At 30.3% G+C, this 19,797-nt stretch overlaps 1 protein-coding gene across 3 annotated transcripts in view; it reads left to right on the top strand.

Moving 5' to 3' along the window:
• Positions 1–19,797, top strand: part of LOC145246794 (telomerase protein component 1-like) — a 715,591-nt gene that overhangs the window by 382,282 nt on the left and 313,512 nt on the right. For all 3 annotated transcript variants that reach the window (XM_080108593.1, XM_080108592.1, XM_080108594.1), the window contains 2 exons: positions 14,033–14,121; positions 18,404–18,530. In XM_080108593.1, the coding sequence (XP_079964719.1) occupies positions 14,033–14,121; positions 18,404–18,530 (216 nt within the window). The remainder of the gene's footprint in view (positions 1–14,032; positions 14,122–18,403; positions 18,531–19,797) is intronic.

Here is a 19,797-nt window from a genome sequence, read left to right as displayed (position 1 = left end):
TTCTTTGTGCTCAATTAGGCATAGTAGAATAAGAAATTCTTATTGAGTTTTTATTACAAATTGAACTATATCTTTGTGGGTATTTGAAAGAGTTTTCTACAATATTGAAGAATTCTTTAGGTATATTAGTTTCAACATTTACGCTAAATGGAAGATTAAACAAATATTTTTCTTTCTCCTAGTACGACAGGGTGGGTTAGAAGTATTACGATTAGCATGTTTGTTCGGATTATAAATGTATATTTATATACATATATATATATATATATATATATATATATATATATATATATATATATATATATATATAATTCTTATTTTTTTATTACAATTTTATCTGTTTGCTTATTTATGTTTCGAGTGTTGGACCATGTTTACGATACAACAGCCTCGCCAGACCTTTTATATATATATATATATATATATATATATATATATATATATATATATATATATATATTGATCTTCATATATATATATTTATATATATTGATCTTCATATATATATATATATATTGATCTTCATATATATATATATTTATATATATTGATCTTCATATATATATATATATATATATATATATATATATATATATTGATCTTCATATATATATATATATATATTGATCTTCATATATATATATTTATATATATTGATCTTCATAGATATATATATTTATATATATTCATCTTCATATATATATATATATATCTATATATATATATTCATCTTCATATATATATATATATTGATCTTCATATGTATATATATATATTGATCTTCATATAAATATATATATATATATATTGATCTTCATATATATATATATATATATATATATATATATTGATCTTCATATATATATATTGATCTTCATATATATATATATATTGATCTTCATATATATACATACATATATATATATATATATTGATATTCATATATCTATATATATATATATATTGATCTTCATATATATATATATCGATCTTTATATATATATATATACATATATTGATCTTTATATATACATATATTGATCTTCATATATATATATTGATCTTCATATATATATATATCGATCTTCATATATATATCGATCTTCATATATATATATATATATATTGATCTTCATATATATATATATTGATCTTCATATATATATATATTGATCTTCATATATATATATATATTGATCTTCATATATATATATATATTGATCTTCATATATATATATATATTGATCTTCATATATATATATATATTGATCTTCATATATATATATATGTATATATTGATCTTCATATATGTATATTGATCTTCATATATATATATATATATTGATCTTCATATATATATATATATATTGATCTTCATATATATATATATTGATCTTCATATATATATATATATATTGATCTTCATATATATATATTGATCTTCATATATATATATATATTGATCTTCATATATATATATATATTGGTCTTCATATGTATATATATTGTTCTTCATATATATATATATATATTGATCTTCATATATATATATTGATCTTCATATATATATATATATATATATATATATTGATCTTCATATATATATATATATATATATATTGATCTTAATATATATATATATATTGATCTTCATATATATATATATTGATCTATATATATATATATTGATCTTCATATATATATATATATATATATTGATCTTCATATATATATATATATTGATCTTCATATATATATATTGATCTTTATATATATATATACTAGCAGGGGTGCCCGGCGTTGCTCGGGTGTTTGGAGGTGTATGCTGTGCCAAAAAAGCAAAATACAAAAAAAATGGTTAATTTATTTAAAATTTTTACCCCTATTATGACCCCTTAAAATTTATAGTTTCGGGCTCAGATCACTTTATTAAGTTAGATCCTTGTTCAAGGAACCTATATCTAAAATTTCAAGTGTCTAAACCCAAAATTGTCGGAGGAGTGTGGTAGAGTTCTTAAAGGTCGAATCGTTGAAATGTGACCCCTTAACAGCCAAATTTCTGGCTGACACCCGTCACATCGATTTTCCCAAATCTCAGTACCCGGTATTTCAAATTTCGAGTCTATAGACTAAAAATTGACAGAGTTATTGCGTAGGGAAATGTACACAGACAGACAGACACGTTCACTTTTATAGATATATAGATATATTGATCTTCATATATATATATATATTGATCTTCATATATATATATATATTGATCTTCATATATATATACATTGATCTTCATATATATATATATTGATCTTCATATATATATATATAGATTGATCTTCATATATATATATATTGATCTTCATATATATATATATATTGATCTTCATATATATATATATATATATATATATATATATATATATATTGATCTTCATATATATATATATATATATATATTGATCTTCACACATATATATATATATATATAATGATCTTCATATATATATATATATATATATATATATATATTGATCTTCACATATATATATATATATATATTGATCTTCACATATATATATATATATATATATATATATATATATATATATATATATATATATATATATATATATATATATATATAATGATCTTCTGCATCTTGCGTAGGGTTCATTAGGGGCAAAACAAATTAAGAGGAATTATGGAATGTTGGGGGAAGCTTTATTGAATTCTAAATAAAGGAGAAGCTTGTTATATATAGTATGATATATAAAATTGTATATGGTCTTTAACATAGTATTCAGTTTAAGGGGTATATGTTTTAGGGTTAAATTGGAGGTATATATATTGTGGCTGCGTAGTAATTTATTTTTACGGTTTGTGGGGTGTCTATTATCTATGGAGTGGAATTTTTGACAGGTGCAACCGAAACGGCAAATAGCGGCTATAAAATCGCCTTTAATGTTTTTTTTTTTTGGGGGGGGGATGGTTAAATGCAAGGTTGTAATATTGATTTGGTAATATGCGGCAATATTTTAAAGTTTCTTCTTTTATGATGTATGGAGTGTGATTATAAGGGGGGGGCGGTCGGAGGGTGGGATGGCAATGTCTATGGGTGCGCTTAACTTGATGAAAAATGTTTAAGGATACATGTAGTTGGCAAGGTGGAGAAGTAAGGAGACATTTACTACTTATAAAAGTGGTAATAATACCAATGATAGTAGGGTAATTATAGTGATGAGAATTATAATAAAGATAATTATAATAATAGTAATAATAATAAAGATAGAAATAAAATAAAAATAATATTACCAATAGCTGTGATAAAAGTAATTACAATGTTAATGGTAATAACAATGAAAATGAAGATAATGGTAACGGTTATGATAGCAATTACGGGGATAATAATAATGACAGCAATTATAATGATGAAATATAATGGTAATAATAATAGCGGTAAAAACAAAACAATAATAAAAATAATAGTAGTGATAACAATACTACTACTATCACTAACTCTACCTACACTACCACTACTACTGCTACTACTACTACTACTACTACTACTACTACTAATAATAATAATGTTAATAATAATTACTAGGGGATGTGTAAAGGCAAGGGATAAAGACAAATGGGGGTGGTCAGAATAACAGGGAATAAGGGTGAGGATGAGTTGTGAGTTGTTCCGTGAAGAAATAAAAAAAAAGTATATATATATATATATATATATATATATATATATATATATATATATATATATATATATATATATATACTAGACTACCCATGACTCGTTGGGTTAGTATATATTAACTATGGAATTAATGTATGAGCATGACACTTTTGACGTAAAGAAAATAGTTTTTTGTGACGTAACAGAAACATTTCTATGAAAATATATTAAAATAAAGAAGAATATAGATAGATTTCTATGAGTCATTCTGTTTATAATTGTTTAATCTTGAAAAAAAAACTTACAGCCATTGAATTATAAGTGGTTTGCCATACTTATAGGTAAATATCCACTGAACAGATACCATAACACTTAAAGTTAAATTCAAATTTTGAAATATCTTTTAATTTAAACGTTAAAAAAAAATTAGGTCGCTGAAAACATATACAGTAAAATAATACATTATAAAATAGTAGATTCATTTGTAAAAAAAATTGCGTTAAAATAACTTAAACGTAATACGGAAATGAACGTTGTAAAAAAAAATGCAGAAAGTATTAACAATTGTTTACTTGGATAATTTAAAACGCAAAAAAAAAAAATTTAGGCCGCTGAAAACGTACACAGTAAAAAAAATATGTTGTCAACAGGTCAAAGTTGATTTATTTGTGAGAAAATTTCGACAGTATATACAGAATAGAGTAATACAGAATAGTTGCAAAACATCCCCTAAGGGGTCAGTATGTTATATTAGCTATGGAATTCATGTATGAGCATGACACTTGTGACGTAAAGAAAATAGTTTTTTGTGAAATAACAGAAACATTTTATGAAAGTATATTAAAATGGAGAAAGAATATAGATAGATTTCTATGAGTCATTCTGTTTATAATTGTTTATTTTTGAAGAAAAACTTCTTCATAGTAGTAGTAGTAATAGTATTAGTAGTAGGAGAAGTAGTAGAGTAGTATTAGGGAGAATACATGTCAACCAGTAGTAGTAATAGTAGGATAAAGAAGAGGAGGCGTAGTAGTAGTAGGATAAAGAAGAGGAGGCGTAGTAGTAGTAATAGGAGGAAGAGGAGGCGTAGTAGTAGTTGTAAAGAGGAGAAGTAATAGTAGTAGCAAGAAGAGGAGGTATCGTAGTAGTAGTAGGAGGAGGATAGTGCGCAAGCAAACAAGCATGAACGACAGAGTTTTAGTATTATATATATATATATATATACACATATATATATATACACATATATACATATATATATCCATATATACAAACACAGATACACAAAGAAACAACACACACACACAAAAAGATAAAAGATAAGGGATGAGTGTATTTTGAAAGTAGATGTTGAATAAGCCGGGAAGACGTAAGAGTTCAGGGAACAAAAATCTTGGGGTTATATTAAGGAAGTCCTTCGCTGGGAAAGATAGCTTCAAGAGTCCACATTAAAAATTTTAATTTCTTTAAATCCAATTATAAAGGCCATCGAATTTATGTTTTCTTATGAAAAAGCAAGGTCTACAAAATGGAATACATACTTTCACGTTTATAAACATGATGGACAGGTCTCTTCATTCGGCAAAGCTACTATTTGTAGTAGTTCTAATATCCAAGAGATGTTGCAAGAAGCAGGGTTTTCGTCAGTCCGTTAAAATTCCATATTTTTCTATTAAATTTTGTTTTATATTGTTAGGATGGTCTTGCATAGATGCGCTGGTTTGGTGACTTCTTTTTCTTCCTATTTTGAATGGCAAAAAGCGGTATTTGTTAAAAGGAGACTCTTGTGATGGATTTTTCTCAAAACTGGTCTGGTTCAACTGCATTCAAACTAGTGAGATTATCAGTAGGAAGGAATGTGGAAGGAATTTAGAGATGGTACACGTGTTTGCATATGTGGTAGTTGGGAACGCACTTAGCTGATAGTCGTAAGGGGTAGAGGAGGGATGGGGATGTGTCTGTATGGGTGACGGGGGTGGGTTGGGCTGAACCAGGGGGAACTTATCTTAGGTTATATTTTCGGTACATTTAAATGTTTTAATGTAAATACTAATGGAATGAAAGGGTTAGTGTTAATCTAATATTGGAGTCCAAATGCGATGATTTTTAAATTATATCTTATTTTTTTTTGGGGGGGGGGCTTGCCAGTGGGGATTACGGGTGGTGGGTAGATGGTTCTAAATTTAGGTTTTAGGCCCTGGTTGGAGGAGGTTTCTAAGCTATTTTTTCATTAGGCTTATGTTTTAGATTGGTTAGGTTATATTCTGGTTGTATTGTGTGCCAATTGGTGGTTTGGTTGCAATTTAATAGGTGGTATTAAATGTACGGTTTTGCGGGGATAGGGCTTGTTAGGCAAAGTTGTCTGAGGGCTTATGACCAAAGTAGTTATATTGTTAAATAGGCCTTGCTAAGATGCAGGCGATTCTAGGTTGGTTATTTATATAATGTTATGTAATGGTTATATATTCGGAGGGTGTGCTAATATTTTATATTGAAAAGTTGAAGTTTGTTATGGCGATTTTTGCAGATAGCGAGTGCTTTAGGGGCGGTTAAAAAAAAAATTTGGTTTAGGGTGTCCGATAGCCCTTTACTAGGGGAAACGGTTAGTGAGGAATATTATTACGTTTTTTGGATAGCAAAGAAGCGCAATATGCTAGTTCCTGTCCGGTGGTGTATTTTCAATGGGGTTATTTGCATTTGTTACATATCGTTATCATTGAGGTCTCACTAGGGTTATCATTGAGGGCACCATTTACGTTTGTCATCGAGGGGCACCATTTAGGTTTGGTGTATAACATCAAAAAAAGGATTCCGTGTGCGTATGATTGTCTCTAATATAAATGGTTGTGTGTTTGATTATCATAAAGGGAACCGTGTGTGTGACATGCATTTTCAGAACCTACCTCTGCTTCTTCGATGTTGGACCATCTGGAAATTTCTCATCCTGGAGGGAGACTTGATACCTGTTTGACGAAGATTTATCACTCCAAGACGATGAATGGGTTTTATAGTTTTTATTTCACTTTCCCCAGAGGTCCTGCAGAAGGTGGAAGTGAAATCGGCCTGTGTGGGGGTTCTTCTTCTACACACGTCAGCGTTCGTCTCCCCCCTCCCCAGTTAAGAGGGGGAGACAACGGAAAGCCGTCTGTCTTCTTCAAAGCCCAAATCAAATCTCACAGATCTAGCCAACCTGACCACGTCACACATACGTAATCTGGTCAGCTGACCTTCGGTTCTGGTAAACGTGTCTACACTCCGCGTTTACTCACCTCTCTCTCTCTCTGTAATATTCCTTCCCCCCTTTTTATCAAAATGTATGGCGAAGGCATACATTTTCTACTTCCCACATTTACTAAGAATGGGATATATATGCTCACCCCACTGGCAAAGAAAACTGTCATACCTTTATTCAATATATTAAGTAAAATAATATAAACAAATAATACCATGTGGCGCTAATCCTTGCGCCCTCGAAGGTCAACAACTCCCTGTGACCCCATGGTCTCTTCATAATTTAAATCAGAATTTCAGGAGCATCCTTTACTCCCGTCGACACTACGCGTGATCGATAAATTCTCGGCAATCAACCGAATAATAAAATCGAGGTCCATCTGCCTCTTCAAAACGGACTATCATCGTCCTTGGCTTTACAGATCAGCTTTTCTTCCCATAGGTAGCACACACAAAAAAATTTTTCCATCCCAAGCCTTATCCTATTCATCATAAGCCTACTCTTATTACTAGTATTTTGTGGGAAACAAAACCTCTTAACATTCCTTATGGTGGGTAGCCTTCTATTTTCCTCAGTATTTGTATACATATTTCATTCATCTTCTCTTGAGCGATTCGTCACATAATGGCCACGTCAGCCATTGCACCCCCTCTGCCCCTTACGCCATGTCAGAGGGCATTTCATTTGCTCCCTGAAGTTGATTACAACTAGATCCGCTCACGCTGGACAGAATACATTCCGTTTACTGCTATGTCAGAAAAAACTTTTTTTTTTCAAAGTCGGTAAGCGCAACCTGCCTTGAAGACACATAGCTTCACGGAAACATCGGATTTCCACACATGAAGTACTCAAAGTTGCTCCATGTTGATTCTACTCGAAATCAATAGAAATCACGATAAAAAAAATAAAATTCGAATCATTTCTCGAGAATAATGAAATTAATAACTACCCATGTAATTCAACACCTCTCCAAAATTCTTACATGCTTGCCACAGAAATTAAATTCCATTCACGCCCCATTTTTTTCTTTCATTTCTTCATATAGTTTATTTAACCCTATATTTATCCTTTTTTTTCTACCTTACTTATGTGGTCAAAACGTCACTCATGTCGAATAGAACATTTATTCTACATTTCGAAAATTAAAATTAATACCGACTGAACCTTTGACTCTTCCGAAACTTTTTTTTTTATTATTATTTATTACTCTGTTTAAATCTTATTTCTTTCTCTTTTTCCCTATTTTATTATTACTATTATGATTATTAATTAATTAATTAACAACACGTTCTTTCTTTTATTAATCATTCTTTCAATAGACCCCACAAGCAAAGATTCCACCTCCCCATTCTGCGAAAAAAAATACATGTCAAAGAACAAGAAAATTCTGCCAATACCGTTTGACAACACATCAATTACATAAAAATAATAAATTAAAAAATACAAAAATATCCTATAAGCAATCACAAAGTCCTATCTCACTAACAACAAAATTCCAAATAACAAAACACAGATTCGTGGAAACCCATTTGACCACGTCATCAACTAGGTCGGCTGCATAGTGCATCATCTTTTACCATTCCACAGAATTCAAAATTAAAGAAAAATCACAGTCGTTTACAAAAAATACCTAGACATTTACAATTAAAATACATAGTCGTTTCTAAAATAAAATAGAACGACTCACTTATAAAGTCTCAGACAATCCTAACACTCGATGGAACTAAAATTGTCCATGTCAGAAAAAAAATTCCTAAGAAAAAAAAATCGTACAATTAGTGAAAAAGGAAAAAAAAAATCACATTTCAGAACCTATCCATTGTTTTTCATCAAAAGTACATATTGTTTTTCATTAAAAGTTACACTTAGTTCACAGTTTAAAAATGCAACGAAATATTCATAACACATATTTGTGATTGACGTGTTTATCTTTTGGTAAGCTGAAAGGCTCATTCCTGACGCACACTTACTAAAGCCATATGTTCTATTTCTTTTTTTTTTCTTTCTGGTTTACTCACTGGCTGTTATGATTGACACATTTCCAAACAATTTCATTTGTGCGTGTTCTCATTACATTTTCTTACTGTTTCATCGGTCCTTTGCTTTAAACAGAATAAGGCCATTCTTTGTTTTTCCCTTCTAATTTTTTCATTAAGTGATATTTTTCTTCGTTCATAACGAGCTAATTCCTAATACGATAAACATTTTTTAAAACTATTTTCTATATATAAAGTTTTACATCTGTGTGTCTGTATGTCTTCCTTTTCTTTCTTCGTGAAAAGGTTGTACGTGTGTATTGCTTTTTTTTAAATTATTTTTCTAATTCGCCTAGTGTTTTAATGGATCCTACGTTGTGTGTGTGTGTTGATTTGTATTTTTTCTACTGTTCTTTCTTTTTCTCTTTTTTTCCATACATTTTATTGTTTTTCTTGTCCTTTTTTTTCATTTTTTCCCCGTGGAAACCGAAGTTTTTTTCTTCTTTTTTTCTTTTAAACCCACCCTTGCTAGGTGGTCTGGTCAGTTACAGCACCAAATTGAATATGTTATATATTGGTTATCATCGAGGAGCATCATTTACGTTTGGTGTATAACATAAAAGGATTCCGTGTGCGTATGATTGTCTCTAATATAAAGAGTTGCGTGTTTGATTATCATAAAGGGAATCGTGTGTGTGACATGCATTTTCAGAACCTACCTCTGCTTCTTCGATGTTGGACCATCTGGAAATTTCTCATCCTGGAGGGAGACTTGATACCTGTTTGACGAAGATTTATCACTCCAAGACGGTGAATGGGTTTTATAGTTTTTATTTTACTTTCCCCAGAGGTCCTGCAGAAGGTGGAAGTGAAATCGGCCTGTGTGGGGGTTCTTCTTCTACACACGTCAGCGTTAGCAGTATCAGAATTTTTGTAGGAATTTTTGACACCCCTAACACGAAACTGCGAATACAATATAAAAATCTCGTAATTTCTCTGTTAAAAGTGGGTTATTTATTTTCTTTATGGATTATACTTCCAAAATAAACTATTACAGTTGTTTTAAAAGTAATAAAAATATTTTTATTTTTTTTTAAAACAGTAATGAATTTTCCGAACTCAATATTTTTCAATTTTTAAACTCAATATTTTTAAATTTTAAAAATCTATCAAAATTTTTCTATTGATTCTATTTTTACGATATTTTCAGGGTCAATGTGAAATTTTATGTTCTTTCCAATAAACCGAATATAATATTTTAGACAAACGTTTTTTTTAAATTCACGCCCCCCCATTTTCACGCCCCCCCATTTTCACGCCCCCCCATTTTGAAATGTCTATTAAAAAGTAAATAATTAATTTATGTTTAATAGGTTTATATATCACAAATTGAAGAGAAAAGGTCAATAAATAATATATTCAAATTTAAAACAAAAAAAAAAATCAGTTTTTTAGAAATTTACCTGTAAAGTCCGAAGTTTAAAACCTTATTTTATAAGAACACATTTTTTCTTTTTGTCTTTTTTTTTTTTTTTTTTAATGAAACCTTGGTCCTTGCTCCTTTAATTGAAAAAAAAATTAGGGCTTGAATTACATTTTTCGAGGAGTTATAAGCTTAGAAAGATAGGGGGTCGAATAATTTACGCCTCTCATTTTGAAATGTCTATTAAAAAGTAAATAATTAATTTATGTTTAATAGGTTTATATATCACAAATTGAAGAGAAAAGGTCAATAAATAATATATTCAAATTTAAAACAAAAAAAAAAAATCAGTTTTTTAGAAATTTACCTGTAAAGTCCGAAGTTTAAAACCTTTTTTAAAAAAAAAAACACATTGTTTTGTTTTGTTTTTTTTAAAAATAAAACCTTGGTCCTTACTCCTTTAATTGAAAAAAAAAATTAGGGCTTGAATTACATTTTTCGAGGAGTTATAAGCTTGGAAAGATGGGGTGGAATTATTCACTATTTTCACGAAATTTCTGACACTGCTACGTCAGCGTTCGTCTCCCCCCTCCCCAGTTAAGAGGGGGAGACAACGGAAAGCCGTCTGTCTTCTTCAAAGCCCAAATCAAATCTCACAGATCTAGCCAACCTGACCATGTCACACATACGTAATCTGGTCAGCTGACCTTCGGTTCTGGTAAACGTGTCTACACTCCGTGTTTACTCACCTCTCTCTCTCTCTCTCTCTCTCTGTAACACATTTACGTACTTGAACTTTCTCTTGTGCCTACAACTGCAAATTATCTCTGGTTTTGCATTGAGGATCCTCAATTCAAAACCCTAAACCAAATTTTTTTTTTTTTTTTTGCAACCGCCCCTAAGCACTTGCTATCTGGAAAAATCGCCATAAAAAATTTCAACTTTTTAATATAAAATATTAGCACACCCTCTGAATATATAACCATTACATAACATTATATAAATAACCAACCTAGAATCGCCTGCATCATGGCAATACCCTAATCCCTTTATCTTTTATATTTTTTTTTGTGTTTGTTGTTTCTTTGTATATCTGTGTTTGTATATATGGATATATATATATGTGTATATATATATATATATATATATATATATATATATATATACTTTTATTTCAATTTTTCATGGGACCACTCACCCCTAAAACCTCACCCTTATTTTCCCTGTTATTCTGACCACCCCTATAGGTCTGTATCCCTTGCCTTTATGCATCCCCTAGTAATTATTATTAACATTATTATTAGTACTAGTAGTAGTAGCAGTAGTAGTGGTGGTGTAGGTAGAGGTAGTAGTATTGTTATCACTATTATTATTATTATTATTATTGTTTTGTTTTTACCGCTATTATTATTATCATTATATTTCATCATTATAATTGCTGTTATTATTATCCCCGTCATTGCTGCCATAACCGTTACCATTATCTTCATTTTCATTGTAATTACTTTTATCACAGCTATTGGTAATATTATTTTTATTTTATTTCTATCTTTATTATTATTACTATTATTATAATTATCTTTATTATAATTCTCATCACTATAATTACCCTACTATCATTGGTATTATTACCACTTTTATAAGTAGTAAATGTCTCCTTACTTCTCCACCTTGCCAACTACATGTATCCTTAAACATTTTTCATCAAGTTAAGCGCACCCATAGACATTGCCATCCTATCTTCCGACCGCCCACCCTTATAATCACACTCCATACATCATAAAAGAAGAAACTTTAAAATATTGCCGCATATTACCAAATCAATATTATAAACTTGCATTACTCCCCCCCCCCCCAAAAAAAAAATATTAAAGGCGATTTTATAGCCGCTATTTGCCGTTTAGGTTGCACCTGTCAAAAATACCACTCCATAGATTATAGACACCCCAAAAACTGTAAAAATAAATTACCACGCAGCCAAATACACCCCCAATTTAACCCTAAAACATATATCCCTTAAACTCAACACTATGTTAAAGACCAGAAACAATTTTATATATCATACTATATATAACAAGCTTCTCCTTCCTTTATTTATTTAGAATTCAATAAAGCTTTCCCCAACATTCTATAATTCCTCTTAATCTTTTTCGCCCCCAATGAACCCTACGCTTAGACGCCGCATCTCCTCCATGCTACCTAGCACCTTCTCTACTCTTCTGATGAGAAGCATTAGGCTTCGAAATACCCTGGCATAAAGAGTCCTTCAATATATAGTTTTGTGACTTGTGATTTTATACTATTGTTGTCCGATTATGAATATATATATATATATATATATATATATATATTTAGTAAAACTGGTAATTAGTAAAAACCTGAAGAGAGTACTCAATACTATTGCAGAGCAAATATGTATTAATATAGTATTCCAAATACTAACAACCATTTCTGTAAGGTCTGACGAGGCTGTTGGATCGTAAACATGGTCCAACATCCGAAAAATATGTTACCAAACAGATAAAACGGTAATAAAAACAATATAACACATATTTGCTCTGCAATAGTATTGAGCACTCTTTCCAGGCTTTTACTAATTGATATATATATATATATATATATATATATATATCAATATATATATATATATATATATATATATATATTTATATATGTTCATTCATTGATATATATAGATACTTCTAATTAAGTTAATTTTCTCTTCTCTATATCCTGTTTGTTGATTCAGAGAAAAACATTTTCTTGCTTTAATATCTTTTATATCATTTAATGGTGTTTTGTATTTAATGTCCTTTCTTGTGGTACTATATTATTTCTTTTTATCAGTGTATTCACCCTTAATGTCTAAAATGACTCTCATGCTCTGAGAAATATACATACAGATAACTCATATTCACATAGATAAGTAAAATCATCTGCATCTGGTGAACGGTGAGGAAAAAGATGGGTTCATACCTTTTTCAAGTATAAAGGAAAGTAAACACTTCCCTTCATTTTGATTCTGTTTCACTACTAAAGCATTTTTCTACCAGAAATCAGAGAATACATTCAGTTAATAACTTCTGAATTTGAGAAAGCAGACCCTTTTTCTTCCTATGAATTATAAACAAAATGAAATATTGTTAGGATTAAATATGTAATCGATGAAATCGATTGAAAGTACAATTTTATTTTTTAAAACATGACTCAATATTTAAAATGGCAAAACAATTAAGTGTTCGTAATAGAAATCATCATTCTTGCAAACGACCTTGTGTTTGCTTAGTTTGTAAATGACAGAAAAGGAGAAAAGACAAGCATAATTTTGTGGGTCGCTCATTGGTGAACGTATGCCATTAATTTGCATATGTGTTCACAATTGGTAACTGTTAAAAGAGACGAATTCTAAAGCATGAGAGTTGAATTTTGCTTTTTTGTTGGACAGCTTAGACCGAGAACGGTGGAAGATAATATTGAATACATGAGGAGTTGTTGCAAGCTGAGGAAAGAAAGGAAAAAAAGAACTTTCGTGCGTTGTATCGACAAAAGGATGTTTTAAACTGTCACTTTTTTATGTTCCCTTTCTTTCCTATGACAACTTCCCTTGGCTCAACTTTATATATATATATATATATATATATATATATATATATATATATTTGTGTGTGTGATAATTTTTTTTTCTCTTGGCTCAATGTTCTATCATTATTGATCATTTTTCATTTTAGCATTTTTCTACCAAAAATCTGATTATACATTCAGTGGTTTATGGGATGGAGAAGATCCCAGGAGTTTTACTGTTCTGCCTTACCACCTGGTGAGTATTTTGCAAAGTCTTTCCCCTCAAAATTAGAACGTTAGCTTGAATAAATTCTTACAAGGAATATTTCACAAATTGGCAATTATTATCCTTGTGACTGAGTTATACTAGTAGGAGAACCTTTAAAAATGTTATTTGTAGAATCATTAATAGAAGTCACAATTCTTCCTGCAATTTAGCCACCAAGTTTACTTTTATTACTGTTCAATTTCAAGGACACTTTGGTGATCGTTTCATTAGTAGGAGGTATGATCCTGAATGATCTTCACAATCATTGGATATTTTCATCTAGATTATTATATGTATGATTATCTTAAAAATAATGTCTACAAAAAAATTTCAATTCTATGTGTGAACTCAGCTTATTCACAATTTTGCATGTCATATTGATGTGTGCTTGCAACATAGAGATGCATAGTGTGATAAAACAAAGCCTGTTGAAGATTCATGATTAAAAATTGGTGAACAAGTCAATCATAGAACTGAAGTTTATTTCTGCTAAATATAGATTAATTGCAGAAAAGATTATGAATTTATTTTGATGTCATTTAATTTTGGTCTAAAAAAATGTTCTGCATCTTAATTTTTAATTTGGAAACATTACATGCCTTTTTTTTAAGATGAAAAATAACAATTGATAATCTTGCCTTTTTAATTTTAAAGATGAAGAATAGCAATTTTTTAATACAAATTGCTTAGTACAAGGCATGAAGCCACTTGATGTAAGGAGCTAACAAGAATGAAAGATAAGTATTGCAAAGACAGGAGATATCTATTGACCTTAGTTGTGAAAAGACCAAAGCTGTAGGTAAAAGGAAAACAGAGTAGGAAGAGTTGTAGTCCTTAGAAAGAAGCGATTGGAATAGGAAGCTGTATTACAACAACGTATTAAAACAGCGGATTAATGGAGACCTTTGAACCAACGAGTTTAACAAGCTAGAACAAAGGAAGCAAGATGTTGCAGAGGACCAAGGGGTGGTGTGAAGGTGCCAATCAATTAGTTATAACTAATAAAGGTAGACGCAAGACAAAGGGGTAACAGCAATAGCAAAGAAGGATGACAAACACAGATGATTAATTAAAGACGATATGAATCGTGTTTTATTTTTACCAAGAAATAAATGGTAAAATGTATAGCAATTCAGAACCACTTGTTGTATGGAGAGTCGTCCAAAATACAGGCTTTATGACCAGTGATGGTGTCGCTAAACAGTGAATGACTATAATTAATTTTACACTATATTATTTACAGTTAAAAGTGTTTTCAATGTTTATCAACTGTATTTATTTTAACTTAGATTTGAAATCGTCCTTTGTTTTTGCTTAGTTTGTGAAAGATGAAGTTTTGTGTTTTCTGTTTGTTACTATTTTTAGCACATTTGATTGTAGTGCATTACCTGGAGTTTCAGGTTTCAGCTGACAGCGTGTTTTTGTTTTGGAGTTGCCATAATAGTATTTATAGAAAAACATAAACTAGCAACATCACGTCTGTGAGAGAGAGGTTGCAGTGAAGAAGAAAGTGTGGGGCCAATCAAATTACAGATACGTTTCTACACTTTATCAAGAACCCTCAAATGGAACACAGATTCACCAGCTCAAATATGATAACAGTAATCCATACATGGTTTGATAGGAGATTTGTAGAGACATGGAATAGCTGCAGGTGCGAGAAAGTGTTTAGAATGATAAACCAATTTTATGTGAAGCAGAAAGAGCAATGAATTTAATATATGGACTCAAAGAAAGATTTGATGAGAAAGAAAGATTAAGAAGTTTTAGAGTCGACTTCTCATCGAAAGCAGAACCATCCATAAGAATCTCAGAAAGAAAAGGGACACACCTACAATTGAAAGAAAATAGTTGAGTCGTGACAGGATTAAATAAAACAAGCCATTTCTTACCCCAATCCAAAACTTAACCAAGATCAACTTCTAGATCAACAGCATATTTCAACTGATCCAGGAAAGATGGGTGAGAAGCAGTACCAGGATAGAGGGTGGTGTCATCAGCATAAATGTTAATTTCCTCAATAATATTCTCTAGAAGGTCATTTATATAGAGAAGAAACAGTGTTGGACCTAGAATAGAGCCCTGAGGAACACTGGCATTGGTAGGAAAAGAAAATAAAGATACCCAGTCAAGAGTTACTTGCAAGATTCGATTAGACCTAACAATATCAAGAACAGCAATACCATAACATCACCATAACCATAATATCAAAGTTTATGTAGAAGACCAGAATACCACACTCTGTAAAACGCCTTTGTAATGTCAAGCGCAATTACCCTACCCTCGCCTGAATTATTCATAAACTGACAGTTACAGCAGTTAATAGATCAGCTATTGGATGAAATCCACAAACGCCATACAGAATATCACTAAAGAGACTGTTCAGAAAATGAACAAGCCTACTGTTGACTAATCTCTCAAAAACTTTATTAATAACAGAGAGAAGACTAACAGGATGATATTTAGTTGGGTCAGATCGATCACTGGTATTTTTAAAGCTAAGGACAAAAAGGGAAACAGGACTGAAACAAATAGAGATTGAATAATTTCGAGAAGATAGAAGAAAGTTCAGGTGCACAATGTTTAAGAATGACAGGAATCAAATCAGGACTGGGCAAGACCAACAAGAATTCTAGCAACTATCTTTGGAGTAATAAGTACAAAATCAAGAATCTGATCAATTTTTGAAGGAAAATTACAAAGAACAGCACCAGAATCATCAAGAGAAGAATTGTCAGCAAAAGAAGAGATCAGCCTTCATCCTTAGAAGATGAAATTACCTGGAGACCATTAAAAAGAGAAGGAATAGCAGACTTGCCACTATTAATAACATTATTAATAACATTATTAATAACATTATTATAGATTCTCCAAAATCATGAGAGATGAGATAGTCATGGATCCTTTGAAAATAGCTAGACTTAACCTCAGATGAAAACCATGGAGGAGAATGAGATTTGGTTTGAAACTGATGAGGAATGAAGGGATCAATTCCAACAAGAAGGCAGTCAGTTACATTTGAAGGCATACCAAAAATAAGACCTCTATGGAACGTCACATAGAAAGCTGTGAAGCCCATCCTAATCAGCTCTCCTGTAGTTAAATTTTTTTCTATGAAAGAGATGATCAATTGAAAACTTAACAGAAAAATCAGGAGAATGAGATTTGTTTTGAAACAATGAGGAATGAAGATGTTAATTCCAACAAGAAGCCAGTCAGTATCCCCCTTAGCATTCAGAGACATACCAAAAGTAGGATCTAAAAACTTAGGAAGCTGTGAAGCCCATCCTAATCAGCTCTCATGTAGTTAAACGTTTTTCTATGAAAGAGATGATCAGTTGAAGACTTTACCGAAAAATCAATATCAGCATCAGCATGATCAGAAATACTCAATGGAGGAGAAGAGGAAAGAGAATGATTCAGGAACAGAAGTGATAAAAAGATCAAGTAAAGATGATGACGGTTATTATCAGGAAAACATGTAGGGAAGGTGACAATTCAGGACAAGTCATGAGACAGGGAAAAGTTAAGGCAGATATTACCAGCAAGATCTGTGTGATTAGAGTGGGAAAGCAAGTCAGAATAGTAAGTCATCAGAAGCAATTTATAATTGGTCTTTTTTATAATTTTTATAATAAAGAATAGCAACTTATAATTTGTTTTCCCTTTTTTATAATTTTTAAGATAAAGAATAACAATTTATAAATAGCTTTTCCTTTTTTATAATTTTTAAGAGTATGAATACCAATTTATAATTAGTCTTTACATTTTTATAATTTTCAAGATAAAGAATTTCTAAAATAAAGAATAACAATTTATAAATGGTCTTGCCTTTTTTTATAATGGACCCTCAACTGAATCACTCTCAATTAATAAACACATTATAGGATTCAATCAAAATTCTGTCTTTTCATTATTTATATGACAAAATTCCCACATAAAAAAACTATTATACATTGCAGAATCAAAATGGTATTTAATTGATCCAGTTGACAGAAAAACTCTTTCTTGAATGAAGCCCACTCTTTTGCAGCTGATTGGTTGCTAGTCTATGCACAGACATTCTAGAGAATAAATATTTCTTCATGCAAGCAAGAATTTCTCTCAACTAATCTCTACTTAAACCCTTCAAGTGTCATTTTGATTCTAGATACATTTTATAGTATCACACACACACACACACACACACACACACACACACACACACACACACACACACACACACACACACACACACACACACACTAATAATAATTTCCTTATTTTTCAGGCCTGTTCTGGAAGCATGTTTACACTGGTATCTGATGTCCTCTGTAATCTGCACTACATTTACTCCATGTGTAAATTCGGTTTGGTTCCTTTACTACTCGAGTATTTTTCACCACGTTTTCTCACTGGTACGACGATTATTATCCTTTCAAATTAATCACAATTCTTTCTGACATATTTTTGCATTCTTTTTTTAAATACTGTGCGATATTTGTCACTATTTACTTGCCTTCCTATGTGGAGAAGATACATCTACCCCCCTCCCAATGGGGCACTGGATCAGATAAAACTAAAAATTGCCGCAAATGAGAAGAATTTTCGTTCCTATAACTGAGAGCAGATACTACACTTTCATTCTAAACAACGTGTTATACATGATTTGTGTTCAAGAAATAAATTAAAATTTATTATTTAAAATTCTTAAATTCTTATATTATTAATTATTATATTATTAATTTGGTACATTTTATGATTTGAATTTTATTCTTAACAGGAAAAAATAATCCCAGGTTACAAATAAAGTAACACCTTGCATTGAAACAATAAGTAAATTGTGTTTCAATATTAAATTACCCCAAATGTGTTGATTTATGAAGAGTATCCCAAAACTAATGCCTCCTATTTTCCGCTTAAATGAATCAAATGGCGAGTACAAATTGCATTGCTACGATGACTGGGCTTATGCATTCATAACCTGAAAGTTTCATCTTTCTGTTGCAGATATTGACAGTATGAGACTAAGAAAACAATCCCTGTCATAGACGTGTGTCATTGAATTATTGGCAGAAGTGATTGAGAATGGTAGTGACTATGTAGAAATATAAATTCTGGGACACAAAATGTCGCTCATTTTAGTGGTATCACTTCCGTCTTCATACCTTTTTGAAAAAAAAATAGTAGGCTTTATTTTTGGAACAATCATAAAATAAGTAAAACTAAACATTTTTTGTTATTCTTGAGATTTTGAAAAAGATGGCAAAAAAAAAAATGAAACATATGGATTTGAAGCAGCCCAAAATAAACAATAAGCAAAATAAACAATAAGCAAAATAAACAATAAGCAAAATAAACAATGACCAAAAGGACACTTTATTCAGTAACACCATATTTTTTAAGTTTTACTTCTAGTTAAGTTTAATCATAAACAGAATGATAGGCACTTTTATAACTTTTACAGATTTTTTTTATTAAGAAAATTTTTTACATTGGCCATTTACAAACAGGTTACAAAAAGCTATTTTAATTAAAAATGGGCATATGACAAAATGTGCTGTCAAATAAAAGTATATATTTCTTTAAGTGTAAGAGATTATTCTTTTAAATTTTGTTAACTTTCAAAATAAAAAAGTTTACAATTTTTTCTGTAAGCAAAATATATAATTAAACGAAAAAACA

Source organism: Euprymna scolopes, chromosome 24 (assembly GCF_053919585.1).
Source record: "Euprymna scolopes isolate OS-2025 chromosome 24, ASM5391958v1, whole genome shotgun sequence".
Classification (NCBI taxonomy): Eukaryota; Metazoa; Mollusca; class Cephalopoda; order Sepiida; family Sepiolidae; genus Euprymna; species Euprymna scolopes.
The sequence above is the reverse complement of the archived record's forward strand: the minus strand, read 5'-3'. Positions and strand labels throughout refer to the sequence as shown.